Source organism: Macrobrachium nipponense, chromosome 12 (genome assembly GCF_015104395.2).
Source record: "Macrobrachium nipponense isolate FS-2020 chromosome 12, ASM1510439v2, whole genome shotgun sequence".
Taxonomy (NCBI): domain Eukaryota; kingdom Metazoa; phylum Arthropoda; class Malacostraca; order Decapoda; family Palaemonidae; genus Macrobrachium; species Macrobrachium nipponense.
Genome location: NC_087205.1, coordinates 51541587 through 51563544, shown reverse-complemented (window position 1 = coordinate 51563544; position 21958 = coordinate 51541587). Strand labels below are relative to the sequence as shown.

Here is a 21958-nt window from a genome sequence, read left to right as displayed (position 1 = left end):
ACAGGGAGGCATGGTTTCTCAGCAACTTCATGCCTTGACCGTCGAGCTTCACCAGTGGGCAATCAGCAATTCGGTAGAGCTCTCAGCCAGGTATATCCCAGGGAAACAGAACGTGGTCGCAGACAAACTCAGTCGCCGAGATCAGATCCTAGGCACAGAGTGGTCCTTTCATCAAGTGGTGGCAGACAAGCTTTTCCAGATTTGGGGGAGACCCACGCTGGACCTTTTTGCGACATGCTACAACAGGAAGCTGGAGGTGTTATGGTCAGTGGTCCCAGATCCCTTAGAATTGGCAGAAGACGCATTCAAACATCCCTGGGACAACCTGGAGGTGTATGCCTTCCCTCCGTTTTGTTTGATCCGTCAGGTTCTGAACAGGCTGATGGGTTCACAGGGTCTCAGAATGACTTTGGTAGCCCCTCTGTGGCCTCAGGCGGAATGGTTTCCAGATCTGCTGTCGTTGTTGTCGGAGATTCCGAGGAAGATTCCCCCTTGGCGGCATCTCCTGTGTCAGCCCCATGCAGAAAGGTTTCACCAGTCAGTAGAATCCCTGTCTCTTCATGGTTGCAGGCTATCAACTATCTCCTCCGAGAGAGAGGCTTTTCTCAGAAATCAGCTGGGCACATGTCCAGCAGTCTTAGGAAGTCAACCTCCGCAGTTTACCAGGGCAAATGGGCGATCTACTGTGATTGGCGTTGTAAACGGGGTTTTTCTCCATGCACGACCTCTATTCAGCAAACAGCAGACTTTTTAACCCCCTCACAGACGAGATACGATTGTCCGTGTCTGCTATTAGAGGCTACAGGGCGGCACTGAGTTTGGCATTACGCTTGAAGGGTATTGACATCTCCTCTTCAAAAAGTCTGCGGCAGCCTTGTCTAAGGTGCCGAGTCCTTTTAAGATAGCAACGCAGGTCCCGGACAGGGCACAACGAAAGCTCTTGAGCATCACCACCCACAAAGTCAGTCAGTGATGGAATGGAAAACGAAGCGAACCTGTCATCATGCACAGAGGGATTTTGGGTCTTGGCCACGAATTCCTGGACAAATTCGAAGGACACTTGACTTCCAACCCCTGGTGTACTTCACCTCATAACTCAGACCGTGGAGCTCTCCTACCCTTTTGGAAGATGCCAAAGCCAAAAGGAAAACTGTCTTGAGCGTCAGGTTCCTGTCAGATGAGCGATGCAAGGGCTCATATGGACTCTTAGTCAAGCTCTTGAGCACCAAGGAAACATCCCACATTGGAGGCTTGAGCTCTCTAGGAGAACTCGACTGCTCAAACCCCTTGACTAGCAGGGAAAGTTCCTGCTAGTCAAGGGGTTTGAGCAGTCGAGTTCTCCTAGAGAGCTCAAGCCTCCAATGTGGGATGTTTCCTTGGTGCTCAAGAGCTTGACTAAGTCCATATGAGCCCTTGCATCGCTCATCTGACAGGAACCTGACGCTCAAGACAGTTTTCCTTTTGGCTTTGGCATCTTCCAAAAGGGTAGGAGAGCTCCACGGTCTGAGTTATGAGGTGAAGTACACCAGGGGTTGGAAGTCAAGTGTCCTTCGAATTTGTCCAGGAATTCGTGGCCAAGACCCAAAATCCCTCTGTGCATGATGACAGGTTCGCTTCGTTTTCCATTCCATCACTGACTGACTTTGTGGGTGGTGATGCTCAAGAGCTTTCGTTGTGCCCTGTCCGGGACCTGCGTTGCTATCTTAAAAGGACTCGGCACCTTAGACAAGGCTGCCGCAGACTTTTTGTTAGTACAGGCCATACAAAGAAAGAGGTGTCTAAGAATACTATCTCTTTTTGAATACGGGAAGCCATCAGACAGGCATACTTGACTCTTGATGATTCCATCACCACGTCTGTGCAGGCTAGAGCACATGACATTAGGGGTATTGGTCCCTCTCAGGCTTTCAAAAAGAACTTGGCTATACATAGAGCGCTGAGCGCTGGTACTTGGCTACGCCAGTCCACGTTCACCTCCTTCTATCTTAAGGATGTTGCCCACAAATCTATGGACACATTTTCCCTGGGTCCTGTGGTGGCTGCCCAACAGGTTGTGTAACTCATAGTTGCCCTTAACGGGGCACCTTTGTATCTTACCCAAGATAATTGTGTGGATGAGAGAATGAGTGAGTTGGCTGGCCTTCTTCTTTCTCTTGTACCTTCCCTTCTTCCTTCGGGAGGTTTATGGAACTGACACGTCATTTGCTGGACTGGTCTGATACAGGTGAGTGAGGTAGTCATACTAATAGTGTGGTCTTGCATTATACAATATCTTACCCACTATTTAATAGCATAGGCTCCGCTCCTGGGCAAGAAGGAGTTGGTAGTGCTACAAACCCTGGTGCCTTGGTTTGTTATTGGACAGTCAAAGTTTCTCTTTGGTTCCCTATACAACGGTCATCCCATATATCATTGTACGTCACTCAGGTTCTGAGTGGTTAGCTATTAGTGTATCTAGCTTCTCAACGGGCTTCAGTCCCTCTCCAAGAACTATTTCTTTTGAGAGCTGGACTGGCGGGTAGGCCCCCAGCCGGTCTACGATGTCTTATACCTCCCTCCAAGTATGAGTCTATCCTATTGTTAAGGCCGAGGGTTTGTTTGCGTATGAACAAATGACAAATTTTCTAAGACAATTTGTATTTTTCATAGCTACAAACCTGAGGTCTTAACAATAGGATAATTTCTAGCGCCTAGCTGGATCCGGTTAAAAAGCAGATGAAAGCAAGAAATCTTGTGATATCTGGCAACGCATGCGTAGATCGGTTGAAGAGTGGTCAACGCCGATCATCTACGCCAGTCTTTCCCAACTCAGGATGACTTAACAAAAAGAGGGCCGGCTAGAGGTGGGCAGTATAACGTTAAGACCTCAGGTTTGTAGCTATGAAAAATACAAATTGTCTTAGAAAATTTGTCATATTCCACAATCCAGAAAATGCATATAAGATTAAAAGTGGGCATCACAAACAACTAAAGAGTACTATCTATATGTACTCAGAAAAATATTTTATTTTCTAAACGCTCCAGAAAAGATATTCAAATCACAAAGTTATCTATTACTCCCAGAATGATACCTTTCTTCAGTTCAGCTACCTATACATTCTATAAAAAAATTATCATCTATACGAAATGCAATTTAAAGCTGGATACTGAACTTTTCATGAAGTTCAGTAATGATGTTACATTCCCAGTTGTTTACCCAAAAATCAATGAAAGCACTTGGGTTAAGAAGCATATGAATACAAAGTAACATACCCATAGAACTTGCAGATTTTTAGGGAATGCCAGAGCTGCTACTCCATCAGCCTTCAGTTGAGATGCCATTGTCTTGTAAAATTCTGCTTTAATTGCTTGTATAGCCACCAAATCGTCTGGCCACTTTCCACTGGTCTCCAAGAAAACATTTACTGTAAAAGCACACATTCAAAAATAGTGAAACTACTGCACTTAAAGCAGATGAAAATATCCACATTTTCTATTACTAAAATAAACCTGCAATCCATAATTGAAAGTCCACTATCTTACAAAACTATTAGAACACTGCAGAGCTACGTGACTACAATGATAAGATTTTCCATTTCTAAATATCAAAATTCTGGGGCAACAATGAGTATGCACTTGTAAAAACCTTAACCAAACTCTGAACCATGTCAAATGTGCAATGGAATGAGAATAGAGTCTGGTTGTTCTCCATAAGTGACGTGCAACAAAATCCACCTACTGGTGTGGTAACAAGGGGTACTAATGGATTCACAACATTGGTTAAAGAAAAAAGTAAAGTTCAAGATTGAAGATTTGAGTAGATATAGGAAAATTGGTATTCTGACAGGAGAGTTAGGAGAAATGGTTGGCATATGGAGTGGAGGGTGATACATCTTCTATATGTACAAGACTAGGTGGAAGGGAAAGGGAAACAAAGAGGTAGAAAATAGGTTCAAGATTTATTATTATGGGTAAAAGATAGGAAGAAATAAGAGTAAAAATGATAGTCAGTAGCGAGAATAAAGAAAAAGTAGTTTTAGTAAAATTAGTTAGCGATTGGCTAACTAGATGAGTTATGAGGTTTCTGCTTTCAAGACCTAGAGAAGGCACTCAATAGAACAACTGTTTTTGATATACAAGAAAGAAGAAATATCCCCATTAGCTGGTTAGTTTGGTTGAAATGATGTATGAATGAACAGCATAGCATTAATAACAGCCTGTGGCAAAACATAAATGTTTGAAGTTACAGCTGCTTTATTTTATGGATTGTACCTAAGCCCGTTTCTGTTTGAACTGGTTTTGAAAGTACTCAGCGAGGAGTTAAGGGAGGAAAATTTATGGGATGTACCCTGCAGATTATCTAGTGATTAAGGCAGAGACTGAAAATGAATTGCAGTGAGGGGTTAAAGAGTGGCAGATCTATTGGCTGGGATGGCAAAATGGTAAAAGTGAGTTAAACGGAGATAGAAGAGGCCTACATTTACCAAAGGTAGGGAATTTCAAGTACTTTGGATCTATCTTAGGCCAATACAGGCTTAGGGATAGCAGTGGGGATGAAGAAGAAAAAGAAGGAAGATTAATCAATATCCTTATAACAATAAAAAGATTAAGATTCATTTGCTAAGCACATGTTATCATAATTATAATTCTTTTTAGCTGATTAACCCTGGATAGGTTAGCAAGGTCGAGCACGACCCAAGGGGTGTTTCAAAAAACATGTTTTTTTCCCCTAAATCATCGTCTATCTCGCATCTGGGTGTGATCGATCTGCAAGAGGATAGCAAAACACACACTACAATCATGTCAAAATTTGCATTTGCCTTGCCTTTGTCTTTTCCCCTTTTCTGAGTAATAGTTTGTTTTGAACATGTGTGGGATACAAAGGCAAAGTTATCAAGTAGTGATTTCCTGTCTAACACTGTTGACTCTGGGATAGTTTTATATTATTGGAAACTCTAGGTATGTGGTGTGTGTACATTATGCTGCCATTGGTTGTGGCTGAGAAGAATTATATTCCCATTTATTCCAACTTCTTTTGAATGCCAATTTCTCAGTTTTTGCTTTTTTTTTTTTTTTTTTGCATTTTTCATCAACAATGGCCAGCAGGCAGTATTCTCTGGGCATGGATGTCATCAACTTACTTCTAATGGAATTATAAAGTGATTTTGATGATAATTTGGAGGTTGCTGACAACTCTATATGGCAAGAAGCCAAGTTTGTGTATCGAGAGTTCGATGCAAGGGGAATGACCTTGAGATTATTAAGACACAAGAGGGGGAGGGGGAGAGAGGGGGTGGGTCTCTGCCTTTTCTGGTGACAGATTACATGTGCTTATGTCAATAAATCATGAGTTTATTCTATAAAACAATTAGCCTTTTCCTATTTAATTTAGGTACCAAAATAATTTGTGAAATTTTGACAATTTTTTTGGCCAAAACAATATAACCTTTTTTTTTCTCTTTTTTCATTTTGACCTCTATGGGTCCGACACCTTTTCTGGCAGTCACATATTATAAATAGTAGTTTTAGGAAGGATTCCCTCAATTTTTGTGAGTATATAGTGTATTTTGTATTTTTTGTAAATATTTTCGTAAATAATTGTTTAGAGAGAGAGAGAGAGAGAGAGAGAGAGAGAGAGAGAGAGAGAGAGAGAGAGAGAGAGAGAGAGAGAATAACATTTCTGATATAACAGTAAATTACATCTTAGTGCAGATCTTTTTACATAATTCTGTTCTAGGATAATATGAGTTTATTGTATAAAAAAATTAGCCACTTCCTATTTCATTTAGGTACCAAAAAAAAAAAAAAAAAGGTGAAATTTTGGCTTTTTTTTTTTTTTTTTTGGACAAAAAAACTCACCCTTTTTTTCTCGTTTCAGATTTTGACCTCTATAGTCACCCCTAATGAAGTAGCCCATCAACTCCTGATCAATGGAAAGACCAACAACCAAAACAGAGAGAAGGGATATCTAGAAAAATGAAGCAAAACACATCTTGTCACAGTGATGATATATTTGAACCATTTACCATGAAATAATTACAATCATCTATGAAATACATGAAGTCAGAGAAAGCTGGTGGTCTAGATGAAACTTCAATCGAGATGATTCTGCATTTTGTAGACAAGGCTAGGACTTGGCTTCTTGCTCTTTTCAATAAATGTGCATTAACTTACCGAATCCCAAGATATGGAGAAGAGCAGGAGCTGTGGCCCTTCTCAAGCCTGGTAAAGGTCCAAGCTCACCTAAGAGCTACTGACCAATATCCTTACTTTGCATCACCTACAAACTCTATGGATTCGAGAACAAACAAATTACAGGTGCTGTGTTTGTCGATTTCACAGCTGCCTATGACACAGTCAACCACAGAGCCCCACCATTGTGCATATCATTGGATCACTCTTAGAAAACAGATCTTTCTATGTGGAAATGGCACCTCAAAGCAAACCCCATGAAAACTCAGGTATGCTCGTTCCATCTGAACAACCACCAAGCATAAAGAAAACTGAAAATAAAATAGGAAAATGAGGAACTGGAAAACCATCCGCATCCAGTCCATCTTGGCGTCACTCTTGATAGAACACCGACTTTCAAGGAGCACGTCGACAAGCTCAGGAAAAAAAGTGGCCACCAGAAATAACCTCCTAAGCAAAATTGCATTCACCAAGTGAGGAGCAGATGCAAAAACTTTATAGCAAACAGCCCTAGCACTATTTTACTCCACTGCAGAATATTGTGCTCCTGTGTGGGAAAGATCAAGCCACTCCAAAAGTGGATATTGAGCTAAATAGAGCTTGCCAACTAATAAATGGCACACTGAGTGCAACACCCCTGCCAGCTTTATGTAGACTAGCCAGCGTCGCACCACCCAACATCCATCGAGATGCCATGAATAGAAAGGAAATGACCAAACAAGCAAATGATCCCAAACACCCACTCTACAACCATCATGAAACAAAAGACGTCTGAAATCACGTAAGCGCTTCATGACAGTGAAAATTACAGGCTGCTCGGTGAGCAAGAGCCCGTGCTGACACAAGGTCAGCTTAATAAAAAAAAATGACAGTGAAAGAACTAGAGACCCCAGACCTATCAAAATACAGACTGCAGAAAAGGAGAGAGAGCGACAGTCAGACAACTAATAATGCCCTCTCTGACCCTAGTGAAGACCTGCCCTGTGGATTCTCCCTTGACATTAATATTACTGAAAATAACATTTATGTTAAATAGCTTTAAAATTCTAGGAATATCTAAAAACCTTTCATCATAGGGTAATTTTAGAATGTTATGCTTACTAAATTCAAGTTTGTTATTAGTTGAATAAAATGTTTTTCAAGCTATTTTCCATGCCACATCTATAAAAAGTCCTTGGGTATTTAAGTTTCAATGCAATATTATAAATAGTGTTAATTTCAGCGTCTATAAACTGCGGGCTACAGACACGTAAAGCCCTTAAGAACATCCCAGAAAAAACAGAGAATTTAACATTTTGATGGTGATTGGAGTAGTAATGAACAAAAGAGGCAATTTTAGTTGATTTTCAAAAGACTGAAAAGGTGAAATTTCTATCATTTCTATGGACAGTTACATCAAGAAAATTCAAATTACAATTTCTTTCTTCCTCTACAGTAAATTTTATAGAAGGGACTAAATTATTGAGATTATTAAGGAATTCCTGGAAGAATCGGATGCTGGATTATTGCTACGGAAAATTGAGAAAGTGCTGCAACCGTCTTGAAAGGAAGCTCCAAGTCAAGCTGAAAAATCTTATTGCTGAAAGCGACTGGACTAAGCATGCCAACGTGGACTTCATGATTAATTTATCTGACAAACCAGTGGATAGTGCTACGACAGCGGCTTTGGGATATGGGTTAAGCTTTGGTGTATTTAATGGTAACCTGGACTGTGTCGACATCTCAAAATCCTTTTGTTATTTAGAAAAATTGAATCAAAACCTATGCCCTGATGATATCAATATTTGTAAAGGTATTGTGTATGGTGCTATGAGTAAACCTTCTCCCCCTAATGTACCCGTGAAATTTCTCCAGGCTTTTAAGAAAATTAAAGAAGACAAAACAGTGAAGGTGACAAAAGCAGATAAATCTAATGCAGTGGTAATTATGAATAAAAGAGACTATATAAGTAAAATAATGACATTGCTAAATGACACTGATACTTATACGAAACTGAGGTCTGACCCTACACAGACAGTTAACTCCCATTTTAATAAACAAATTAAATCCATTTTGAAGGGCTTGGACCATTTAATTAAACAGTTTACACCGCAATGCGCCTCCCTACCTTACATGTATGGTTTAGTCAAGACACATAAAATCAATAACCCTATCAGACCAATCATTAGTTCAGTGGGCTCAGTTTCGTATAATTTATCTAAATGGCTTGTAAAAATTCTTACTCCTTTGGTAGGAAATATTTCTAACACGAATGTTAAAAACAATGTTGATTTTATAAACAAATTGAATAGTTTAAATTTGAATTATGATTTTAATATGGTTAGTTTTGATGTTGTCTCTTTATTTACAAAAGTGCCTGTAGATGACTTACTTGAATATTTGGAAGAGGAATTAGAGCGTCATGACATTCCCTTAAGTGTAGAAAATCTCATTAGTCTCATAAGGTTATGTATCAAAGATAGTAAATTTTGTTTCAATGGGGAATTTTTTGTACAAAAGTTTGGCATGGCCATGGGTAATCCCTTATCTCCTGTCCTTAGCAATATTTACATGGAATTTTTTGAGACAAAACTCTTACCAAGAATTTTGCCCCAAAAAGTTATTTGGTTTAGATACGTGGATGATATCTTCTGTATTTGGCCAGTTCACGAAAACCTCCGGGAATTCCTTAATAATCTCAATAATTTAGTCCCTTCTATAAAATTTACTGTAGAGGAAGAAAGAAATTGTAATTTGAATTTTCTTGATGTAACTGTCCATAGAAATGATAGAAATTTCACCTTTTCAGTCTTTTGAAAATCAACTAAAATTGCCTCTTTTGTTCATTACTACTCCAATCACCATCAAAATGTTAAATTCTCTGTTTTTTCTGGGATGTTCTTAAGGGCTTTACGTGTCTGTAGCCCGCAGTTTATAGACGCTGAAATTAACACTATTTATAATATTGCATTGAAACTTAAATACCCAAGGACTTTTTATAGATGTGGCATGGAAAAGAGCTAGAAAAACATTTTATTCAACTGACAAACTTGATTTTAGTAAGCATAACATTCTAAAATTACCCTATGATGAAAGGTTTTTAGATATTCCTAGAATTTTAAAGCTATTTAACATAAATGTTATTTTCAGTAATATTAATGTCAAGAGATTAATAATAATAAATTCTCCTAAAGATCTTCCAGGCTGCATATATGAAATTCCTTGCAAAAAGTGTGATAAAGTCTATTACGGACAGACCGGTAAATCTCTTTCACAACGTCTCAAGCAACATCAATATTCTGTGAGAACTGGGCAAATATCGAATGCATTATTCGTACATATGAGAAATTTAGACCATCCTATTAACTGGAGTCAAGCAAGAGCCTTAACCCCATGTAATGACACAGTTAAAAGGAATATCACTGAATCTTGTTTCATCAAGTCAAATAATAGAAATGTTCTAAATTTAAGTCTTGGTTTATTTAAACTTGATGCTTTCATTATGAAAAAAGTTGTAGATAAATATAAGCAACAAAATTAATATACTCAGTTTTTACATGTTTTGGACTGTAAAGATACTTTGTAGTTTCGGTTAGATTTGTGACCGTGTGATATCCGATAATCCTGGATTATCTCTTTTAATTTTTACCATTTTGACAATTAACCATCTGGTATTCTTGATCTTGTTGTGTACCTGAGACCTTTATCTCCAATTGTACTTAATTAACTCCTTGACGATGTCTGAGTAAAGACGAAAGCGCTTGGATTTCTGACTAATATTTTCCTGTGGTATTCGCTTATATATAATATATAATATATAATATATAATATATATATAAACAGTGGGGCCCCCGTATTTGCATTCTCTGGATTCACAGACTCACTGATTCGCGGATTTCTCTCTGGACCATATCTACACATTTATTTGCGGGGGATTCGCCCATTCGCGGGATTATCCAACAAAAAACATCACTAATTAGTGTATTTTGATGTTTATTTTCATGACTAAATACATTTTTACGATACAAAAATGATTGACTAATTTTCAAATATTAATTTTGATTAATACTGTATTAGTAAGTTTAATAAGTTAAAATGATATCACATAATAAAAATCATAATTCTCTCTCTCTCTCTCTCTCTCTCTCTCTCTCTCTCTCTCTCTCTCTACTACAATGATGTATGTTTTTTTGTATGATAAATAAATGATTTACTATTTTCAAATATTAATATTAATCTATACAACAATAATATCAATTCATTAAAGAAAACACCATAGTAAATTAGTAAGATTTTACTTTATAAATTTATAAAATTATGGAAGAATGAAGGAAATCCCAGTCTTCTTTCTCTAACTCCAGGTACTAAAACTGTCAGATATATCAAGTTATGTGACAGGAGGGGGAAGAGCTGTTGTGGTGCCATCAAGTGCTCATGAAATTTCCCCCCCCTCTCTCTCTCTCTCTCTCTCTCTCTCTCTCTCTCTCTCTTCTCTCTCTCTCTCTCTCTCTCTCTCTCTCTCTCTCTCATTTACTGAGACTCGAGATTTTTTATAGTACTTGTACTATATGTTTTTAATACTTTCAAATAACTACTAAAATAATAAATAATAATAATAATAATAATAATAATAATAATCATAATAATAATAATAATAATAAATAATAACTGTAATTACAAAATTCATATTATGTGATAGTATTTTAAAGAAATACAATACTAATCTATCCATGTCACTTTTAATTAAGGTTAACTCTCTCTCTCTCTCTCTTTTGCCACACAAGATAATAATGTGTCATAGTGGTAACCCCCTCCCTCTCTTTCGCTGGAGGCGTTATAAGTATTTTTGGAGAGAACAGAGAGATAAACACACACACTCTCTCTCTCTCTCTCTTACCAAGATGAAAGAATTTTTATGGTACTAGTATGTAAAATGTTTATTGATAATTTCAGTTATTTGATGATGATAATAATAATAATAATAATAATAATAATAATAATAATAATAATAATAATAATAATAACAATAATAATAATAAAACTGTAATTACAAAATTCATAATGGTAGTATTTTAAAGAGATGAAAATGACCTTTCCATTTCACTTTGTAAGGATAACTCCTCTTTCTTACTGAGATGAGAGAATTTTTATGGTAGATGCATGTGTTTATTATATTTTCAAATAATAATAATAATAATAATAATAATAGAAGTAGTAATAATACAATAACTAATTTCAAATGAAAATTCTTCCCTTCGTCTTTTTCTGTATCAATTTCCCTACCTTCTCAACTCCAGTGACGCTTGGAGCTGGGAAAGTAACAATGCCATACAATGGCCAACGAATTTAATGGTTTTTATGTAATCTCTCTCTCTCTCTCTCTCTCTCTCTCTCTCTCTCACTGAGATGAGATCATTTTCATGGACATGTATGTAATAAGTTTATCATTAATATTTTCCGATAATAATACTATAACTGTAATTACAAAATTCATATGTGAGTATTTTAAATAAAATAATCATCCCATTCCACTCTTTTAAATACTGTAAGGACAACTCTCTCTCTCTCTCTCTCTCTCTCCACAAGATACTTGTCAAAGTGGTAACTCTGTCTCTCTTGGCTGCAAGTGTTATAAGTACGTACGTAAGTATATACCTTTAAGGGTACTAATGTTTAGGATTACTTTGAAATTATACTAATACAATCTCTAAGATTAATACAGCAATATGATAATAATTTAAGGTAAATTTGATGCAGGATGTTACATAAGGTATACATTTGGTGTTTCTATTTCTTCCTTCTTTTATCTCTCTCGCTCTCAGCAAAAGAACTGAAAGACAGACAAACATAATTGCACAGTCTTCTCTTTCTCTCTTCTCTGGAGAAATATATGTATTTATGGGAAGGGAAAAAAGTGTTGCCTACAGACGTTCATCTCAATCTATTGATATCATAAGGAGTTATTCTCTCTCTCTCTCTCTCTCTCTCTCTCTCTCTCTCTCTCTCTCTCTCTCTCTCTCTCTCTCTCTCTCTCTCTCTCTCTCTGCTATTGGCTATTTATATATTTCTAATAGTAAAATGTTTAAGATGACTTTAAAATGATATTAATAATACCAATTCAATGGTATATTTGATGTAGGATAATACTTTAGGTAGACATTTGGTATTTGAACTTTCAAGATAGGCAGATATAGGTATTTTTAGAAGGGAGTTTGAACTATTCGCGTGGGTGTCTGGTACACATCTCCCGCGAATACGGGGGGAACACTGTATACATATACATATACATATATATATATATATATATACACACACATATATATAAATATATATACATATACAAATACACACACACACACACAAGTATGTAGAAAAAAGAAAAGAACCTCGTTTGCCCCCTGGACTGTGGTCCAAACCCTGAGAAGTGATGTCACGTAGTATAATTCACAATCTGCGCTCATCAGTGATGCTAGACATCATAGTGGAGAGAGTTAAGTTTCTCACGGGCTCCGACACCCCTCTTCTCCCACTGTCAATATGTCAAGATAATTAAAGGTTACCAAACCCCATTGCTCCGTAGCTTTGGAGAAGACTGTGAATCAATATGTATATTTTAAAATTTTATATAATTTACAACAGAGGGCATAAATGTTGTAATTATAGCATGGAAAATATGAAAAACTTAATGACAACAAAGTAACATCACATGTTACATATGCATAAAAAATTTCTCTCATCTCAGTGAGAGAGAGAGAGATGTTTACATTGACAGCTGTTTTGTAATCTTAAAATCATACTGTATTTATGTACAAAAATAAAAATGACAATTTTTCTTCCCAATTTTATAACATATAAAAGCATGAAAACTTACAAATTCCATCAAAAATTAAACATAACCACTTCTTCTGCAGGGTTTCTCGAGGATTTAATCACAAACACAATATGAAAAAAAGCACAGTAGAGTGGTACCTTGACCTACGAGTGAATTAATATTTGTACAAGTTTTCCGATGTACGAGTCATCACTCGGTCAATTTTTTTGCTTTGTTACGCATGCAAAAAATTGAGGTAAGAGCTTGAGATGCCACAACTACGTAGATGGCGTAGTGACGAAAATTATGATATGCAAAGAAGATAAAGTAAATATGCATCTTTTCCATGAATCTTTTAAAAAGTTATATATTACTTCACTGTATCCAATAATATAGTATGTATTCTCATATTACTATTATTATAAAATACTAACATAGCAGTCAATGTTTTGGTCTGGAAATTAACTGATGGTGAATACGAGTTTATTTTGCCTTTGCCATATTTAACTCAGTTCTGAGTGAATTTTCTTGCTTCCAGTTAGCATAAACTTATGTGGGGACAAGGTCGGTTTTTATCATACATGTTTTTAAGTTAAAAATGACTTGAATACATAATGTTGTGATTGTGAACTAAATTAATTTTTTTTTTAACAGATTGCGTTGGTGGCATGTTTATTGAGTAAAACATTACATGGTTCTGTTTGGAATTTTCACTTTCTTTCATTGTAATATGTGCTTAATGTTATTTATCTTATCAGTGCGAAAACAATCGTAAAATGTGTTCTTTCAAGCTCAGAAGTTATTATAAAATGATTTTCTCTCAATTTTATCTAGGTTTGTGTTTGATGGCATACGTTTACAGGAGCTTTATCCTTGTTGCTGATGCAATAAGTCATTAGCAGCTTGAACCATTTTCTCAGCTTCAGCTACAACTCGGTTTAAATCTAACAGTATATTTCCTTGTTGATTTTTTATTCATAATGAATAAAGTTATCACATAAAAATATCTCAAGTCATAGGCTACATGACATCATTTATAACAAAACTACAGGAATTGTTAACTGCCGTATGATGGTCAAAATACAAGGGAAACGGAGGTTGTTGTTATCCAATTCGGTTCTACTTAGCAAAAAACGTTTCTCGTTTGGTTGTTCATGGCTGTCCACATTTACGCAACGAGTATAATGTTAAAACAATACTTTCATCATTCTCTTTTGCTGTTTTTTTTTAACTTATTTAACTAGAAGATGGGATAAAGTTAGGTTATTGTAATTTGGTCTCTCTCGCTCCTGTAGGCTATCGTAAAACCAGATTATCATAAGCTGAATTATCATAACTTGAACACTACCTGTACACTGTATAAACCTTATTATATCTTTGAATACTCTTTCTATTATATTTGTATACAATATTTGTTATTTAGAAATGTATTTTCCTTGTTTAATAACATGAAACATCAAAATATGGGATGGCATTTTGAGGGTTCGAACGGATTAAGGGCATTTTAAGTATTTTCAATGGGGAAAATTGATTTGATGTGCAAATAGGTCAAAGTACCACTGTAATTAGTAAATAAAGTGATGGTCTATGAAAAAAAATTAGTGATAATCTAGTTGTCAAACCTTCTGGAAGACAGATTTATTTAATTTCAAATAAAGATTTATCTAATTTGTATTAAACATTTTAAAGATACAATTTGCTTTTACATTAATATTAATATTTCAAAATTAGTAAATCATTGTTATCATTTCAGGGGGTGTATTTACTTGGTTTGGGGTGTATTTTTGTTCAAAATATTAAATTATTTTAGAATGATAATTTAAGGTACAAGTATTTTTGTTTAAACTATCAGATTATGCAGTGAACTGTTCAAATAGGCTGTTAAAAGCATATTACTTTAGGGAGTACAGGGTATTTGGCAGTTATAAGTATTTTTTAGAGGGGATTTTCCATTTCTGTGATAGGTTCTGGACCTATCCCCGTGAAAAAGCGAAGTACCACTGTAACATTACCAACAGGTAATTGCTGGATTTCTCAGAAAAACAACCATATGTGTAACTTTTTTACAGAAAACTTACAACCTCTCCATCAAAGAATGAAACGTGCAAACAATGTGGATAACTTAAACACTGTTAACCTACCATAAGTGATACCCAACACACAATATAAAAAAGAATGGTGCTCAGAACGCAAGTTACCAACACACAATGCAAATCATCAAATTTCAATAACTAAATCGTCACATACTATAAAGACTAAGACAGTCCTGAGCAATGTAATAATTGTTCAGATGATGTAGGGCAAAAACAGGTGGAAAATGTAATTAAAAAATAATAAATAACATATAGGAGGATGACAGCACATGAACAGCAAAAATGCTTAATAAGGCAAATGAGAAATGTACCATTTTCAGTCCTTGTTTGGAATCTTTTGACTATTTATGGTAGCATGATTTTGTCTTATTTTATTGAAATTTGTATATAGCCGCTCAAGTAAGATGTGTCGTTTTCAGATGCTCCCTCCAACCAAAATCAAAATAGCACTAAAATATGATGGAAATAGAATACTCTTACCTTCTATAGCATAATTATAAGATGGAACATTTCCATATTGTTCAGAAAACTGGACTCGGGACTCGCATTTTTCCAATCCCTGAAATGTCAGGACAAACATTTTCTTCAGATTAACATAAAAATGAAAATTATATCATGTATGCATTTTCATTTAGTGCAAAGGACTTTCATCTTAAATAGGGGAAATTTTGCTGCATTCATATAAAATTAAAATGGACTAAAATGACAATTTTTTAAGGTAAATTGTATTTTTCCTAACTATACGAACCTGAGGTCCTTTACATTAGGAATTACTTTTTTGGTGGGATTCCCATCCACCTGAACGTAAACATTTAACGAACGATGCTTTTCGCCCAGTTATTAGACTGAGGGGTGGCATGAGGCGGGCCTAATGTGTAAACAACCTAAGGTTTGTATAGTTAGGAGAATTTGAATTAATCTCTAGAACTGAATGGAGTTTGGTATACCTGTGTTTTCTTCTAGGTGAAAGAGCAAGGAGGAGAATCATGCCTCTGAGCACAATGCAAGAGCAAAGGAATTGCATGTTCAATCACCAGACTTCTGGGCTTTTTTTTTAATGAGGGATGAAACGTAACCCCATGCCAATAAGAAACTGGGATGAATCTGAGAGTGTAAGACAGTGAGGCAAATATAAGCAATGATTTTGCCTTACTGCCAGGGCCCTTCCCCACCTTCCTTTGCCAGAGAAAGGGGCGGTTGCTTGTATAATCTAAAAGATGAATAGACTGGTTGCTTAATTACAAAATTTACCTGTATCGGTTGCCAATTCCAGCATGTTACAGCTGAATCCACTCTCTGCCCAAATGATGAGAAGTGGAATGAGGAGGCAGAGAAGAGGAGAAGACAGCCACTTCCATATTCATTCCCACATCCACAACCACACATCTAAAGCAAGATGCAACCTTGTCCTGATAAAGAAGCTGGGTAAGCTACACAACTTGCTGAGAAGCCACCACAGGTCTCAAGGAAAAATGTGTCCAAGGACTTGAGGGATATGTCCTGAAGGTAGACGGAAATGAAGGAGTTTGTCGAGACTACACCCCTGCCTTCAGAACCTGATGGACTGAAAAATTCTTCTGGAATGTGAGGGTTGGATCAATGCCCCTAACTTCATAAGCTCTCGGACAGGAGGTAATGGTATCATCTATGCCAGCAGCAGAGTACAGTTGCGGTAAATATGGTGAAACAAACTCGTATTCGCCATTAGCCGATTTCCAAACCAAAACATTGACTGCTATGTTAGTAGTATTTTATAATACAAATAATATGACAAAACATATAACATTATTGGATACAGGGAGGTAGCATATAACTTTTTAAAAGATTTATGGAAAAGATGCATATTTACTTTTTCTTCTGTGCCTATCTTAATTTTCGTCACTATTCCATCTATGTAGCAGCGGCATCTCGAGCTCGTACGGTCGTACCTCAATTTTTTCCTCGTGTAACAAAACAAAAAAATCAACAGAGTTCCACAGTTATATTTTGTACTTCTATCCCATGGAAAAAACAAATTGCAGTGCTGCCAAATCGAATGTATACAAGAGTTTTGTCTTTTAAAATCAATTTATGCAACAACTGTAAATATAATTTGTTATATAAATGTGATTCAATGATATAAATTAAAATTTCATTATTCAGGCACGACTGAACAACCTTTTCTCTATATCATGTGAAGGGCTGTTGTTACAAAAACTTCAAATGGACATGTGTACTGCCACTGTATCATATTTATGTACAAAAAAAAAAAAAATACCCTGTACGTAATACATTTTTCATACACATTTTAACTAAAAGCATGAAAACTTATAAAAAAAACTGAAGTTTCATTAACAAAATGAGTTATAATTAGCTCCCAAATTAATAAAATATGACCACTTGAAGTCTTTGTAAATGCATTGTTCGGAACAGCTGCAGACAAGAACGAACATGAAAAAACATGATAACACGGAGAGCAGTTACAAAAGCTGCCTTAATTTGTATCATATTTATGTACAAAAATAAAAATGCTCTAAACGTAATATATTTTCATACACATTTCAAACAAAAGCATGAACATTTATAAAATTGACACATTGATCGCTAATTTTGCACTTTTTTAACTCAATATTGTCGAAAGAGCGACAGGCAGCGACAGAGAACAAACAAGAAAAAACATCCTCTGATAACATGGGGGACAGTTTCAAAAACTGCCTTAGTATCATATTTATGCACATAAATAAAAATATCCTGTACATAATACATTTTCATACACATTTTAAACATAAAAGCATGAACATTATAAATCGAAAAATCAATCGCTAAATTTGCACTTTTTTAACTCTATATTTTCAGAAGCGCGGCAGACGGCAGCATAGAACAGTGTCATGGGCATATAGTTTACCCTAATACTTATGTAATGACTCTCAATAAAATTTTTTAATATTATTTGCATAACCTTTATGGTCTGAACGGCATTTCCACAAATGTATGTACTCGTTAAACATAATGACGCTGTTTGTTTGTTTTGTTTGTATGGTGTTTTCACGTTGCATGGAACCAGTGGTTATTAAGCAACGGGACCAACGGCTTTACAACTGAAACTTGTGCTGTACAAAACACCTTAAAATACTTTATTTTTTCATAAATAACCTAAAAAATACATAGATGTAGTGACGTTTGAAAAAATGGGTGTAAACCTTTTTTTTGGTAATTTTCCAAAATGGCCAGCAAAATTGCTTTTAAGATAGCTGAAATAACAAATATGATGTCGCAACATATGCTTTTGGGGTCAAAGAATTCATTAAAACATGAAAATACTCTAGGCTTTATAGTTTTAATAATAACTAGCCAGCAGCACTGTTTGAACCTTAATATTATTGTTATTTTTCATTGTAGAAGAAAAGTAACAACATATTTGGAATCTTTGTGAAAAGTTCTAGCAGAATACAGTGGTACCTTGACTTACAAGTAAATTAATGTATGAGTTTTCCGAGGTACGAGCTGTCACTCAGTCAGTTTTTTGCTTTGTTATACGAGCAAAAAATTGAGGTACGAGCTCGAGATGCTGCTACTACTTAAATGGTTATCGACACCATCAGGTGCTAATAATAAGAGTAATGGCACCATAAAATACCCAACAGAGGCACCATAGGAGCCAAAAATCGTACAGTTTCGGTTAATTGCAGTTTTTGTGTATCAGCACCCCAATGAGAATGGGACCCCCGCCAATAACTGGGGACTGCCTGTATATGATTTGACTGGCAAGTTGACAACACTCATTAGAGACCCACTAAGACGGCAACACTCCACCACCCTAGACAATTGTGACAGGTACACCCTCCCCCCTCTTTAAAGTTTTTGGCAAAAAATGGTGAGGGATGATATGAATTCCTTTAAAATTTTACATAATTTATTAATTTAAAACTGAAATCTTACTAATTCACTATAGTATTTGCTTTAGTGAATTGATATTACAGTTTACATTAACATTAATATTTGAAAATTAGTAAATCATTTATTTATCAAACTAACAACATGTTTTTATTATTTAATATCATTTAACCTTATTAAACTTACTAACACAGTTTTAATCAATATTAATATTTGAAAATTAGTAAATTATTTTTGTATCCTAAAATGTGTTTAGTCATGAAAATAACATCAAAATACACTGAGTGAATATTTATCACCAGAAAAGGAGGGGAATTGCTGAATTTTTTGCAAATAATTTATAAATAGGCTTAAGAGAAAAAATCTGCAAATAGGTGAGTCTGCAAATGTTGAGAACGCAAATAAGGGGTGTTGACAGCATTATTTCTCTTAAGCACTTTGCACATGAATAGAGAATAATAGTAATAAAAAAAAATGCAAAACCCAACAAACCAAACTTGAGATGACTGACAAGGGTTGAGTACTGACTGAATGCAATGCCATGACTGAAATGTGAACACTTTGTTTTGCATGAGAGGGATAACAAGTCACATATCTCTACACAAACACATTTTAGCTTGAGCGTGAGTCCCAAGAAAATGATGAGTACCGAGACAAACTTTTCTTGTCAAAATGTGTCAGGTACCAAATTCGACAAGTTCCAGAGCAGACAAGTACCAAGGTATCACTGTAATAATAATACAGGCAGTCCCCGGTTATTGGTGATCTGGTTTTATAACATTTGTCCTGCTATGACGATAACTGAATTTTCAGCGGCAATATGTGTCAATCCCCGCTTATTGGCACCGACCCTGGGTTATCAGCGTCGATAACAGTGGATCAGCACCGATAATTGGGGGTCGGCACTATCATTGCTGATATTCAGTTATTGTCATGCCGTCAGGAACAGAACCCTCGCCAATTACCAAGGAACGCCTGTAGTAAGGTTTTGGAAAAAAGACCCTCTTTAGAACAAACGCCTTTAAAAAGAATGGCCATCTGGATGCCGGAGAATTTTTATTGTAATTTTCTTAATCTCAAATACTGCCATTTTTACTCTGATATGACTGCAGGAAGGGCCAGTCTATCAACGCTACATGAGGGAACACCACACTTATTCCAGTAGCAGCAGATTACAAGGAACACAAAAATCCTGGACAGCGACATCTACCATGGCTGCCTCCAATATAAGGAAACCTTCATCATCCTCCAACAGAAACCATTGCTAAATGTGACCCAGGAGACCCTTCTTCCTACCACCATAAGGGGAGCAGCAAGGCACACCTCTGGGATAACCCTTCAGCTGCTCACTACTTTAGACAGAACACCTTATGATCAGAATTCTTAGGACCTGGTGCCAGCCAATCAGTGCCTTTGGCACTTGGCCAAATTCTCCAGGATGAATCACTCCACTCCATCCACATTTCGACAGCCAAACAAAAACTTCCTGAACTCTGTACGACCACTTGTGGGTACATATATGATATAATTGTGCCCCAGGTTTCATTCACCTTTCTGTATATGGTAGAGAACTACCAAAATGTCAAGGAATAAATAACTTTGGACAGTTGTTATATAATTTACCACCTGCTGCAAAGAAACTCACTCAGAGATTGAGAAACTGCAATATATAAAATACAGTAGGGCCTCGATAATCGCGGGGGATAGGGCCCAGAACCCCCCATGATAAGTAAATACCCGTGTTATCCTGGTACCCCCCCTAAAAATTGCTTTAAACTGCCTACTTTAATAATTAACCCACCCAAAACCACTATTTCAGTGTTTATAACTGCCTACTTCAGTTCAAGCACCAAATATGTCTTCAACTATCACCTTAAACTAAATTCAAGACAGTTTCAGTTATTCTTTCCTATCTTCAATTTCCCCTTCATCAGATCAGCAAACAAAAGTGTATTACCTAACAATTCCTTTCTATTTTCATGATTTGACTGCTGCACCAAACTAAAAGTACATAGTATATCTATTTTGTGAATGAACATATGATAAAAAAAACATAATTTACTGTAAAGATTACAGCACCCAACTATAATATTAATGTATAAACAGCAAAATACAGCAATAAAAATCTATTTTTGTCTTTTGTTTACATTTAGAATCAGCTGATGGACCTTTATTACCAAAAGAATTATTTTGGAAAACAATTTAGTTGCTAAAAGAAACGAATTTATTAATGGAATTATTATCATTTTTAACTTTGTACATAATAGTTTATAATATGATACAGTAATTCATATTTCATTGAGAGAGAGAGAGAGAGAGAGGGAGAGCAGCTTGGGATGAGAGTAACTGTTGAATAGCTGGAGAGAGCAGCTTGGGATGAGAGTAACTGTTGAATAGCTTGAGAGAGCAGCTTGGGATGAGAGTAACTGTTGAATAGCTTGAGAGAGCAGCTTGAGACGAGAATACTGTTACTAGCTTAGAATAACATAATGAAATTTGTATTTTAAATATTTTTATGGTGATAAGAAATGAAACATGGATAGTGATAAGATATTCTTTTGTATACTGTTATAATGTGATAATCATTGAGTCAACTATAAAAGTTGTATTGAAGCACAGTTTCGTAAATCAGTATTATAGTTTTTTTCTGTAAGTGATGAGAGAGAGAGAGAGAGAGAGAGAGAGAGAGAGAGAGAGAGAGAGAGAGAGAGAGAGAGAGAGAGAGAGAGAGAGAGAGAGAGATTTTGCTATTTACATTCATAGTATTTGAAAATTTGTAAATGAGTTTTCCTAAAAATACATTTAGTCATGAAAAGAAGAAGAAAACACAGTAATTAGTGAATCTTACTCGTACCAACGAGACTAGGTTTGGTGACGTCACGGTGGTCATAGGTATTTTTTCGTGAATGAATATACATTTATAATAAAAAAAATAGTTACTGTACTCCTTAGAGTACCATACTGAAATATTAATGTAATCACATCAAAATAAAGTAATCATTGCATGCTGTAAACATGTAAAGTATATTTT

General features: G+C 35.8%; 1 protein-coding gene across 1 annotated transcript in view; it reads right to left on the bottom strand.

Annotated features, from left to right (window-relative positions):
• LOC135224527 (nucleolar protein 6-like) overlaps positions 1-21958 on the bottom strand; it is a 254757-nt gene that overhangs the window by 70715 nt on the left and 162084 nt on the right. The window contains exons 15-16 of the mRNA XM_064263598.1: positions 15535-15613; positions 3253-3404 (exon numbers count right to left, since the gene is read on the bottom strand). Of these exons, the coding sequence (XP_064119668.1) occupies positions 3253-3404; positions 15535-15613 (231 nt within the window). The remainder of the gene's footprint in view (positions 1-3252; positions 3405-15534; positions 15614-21958) is intronic.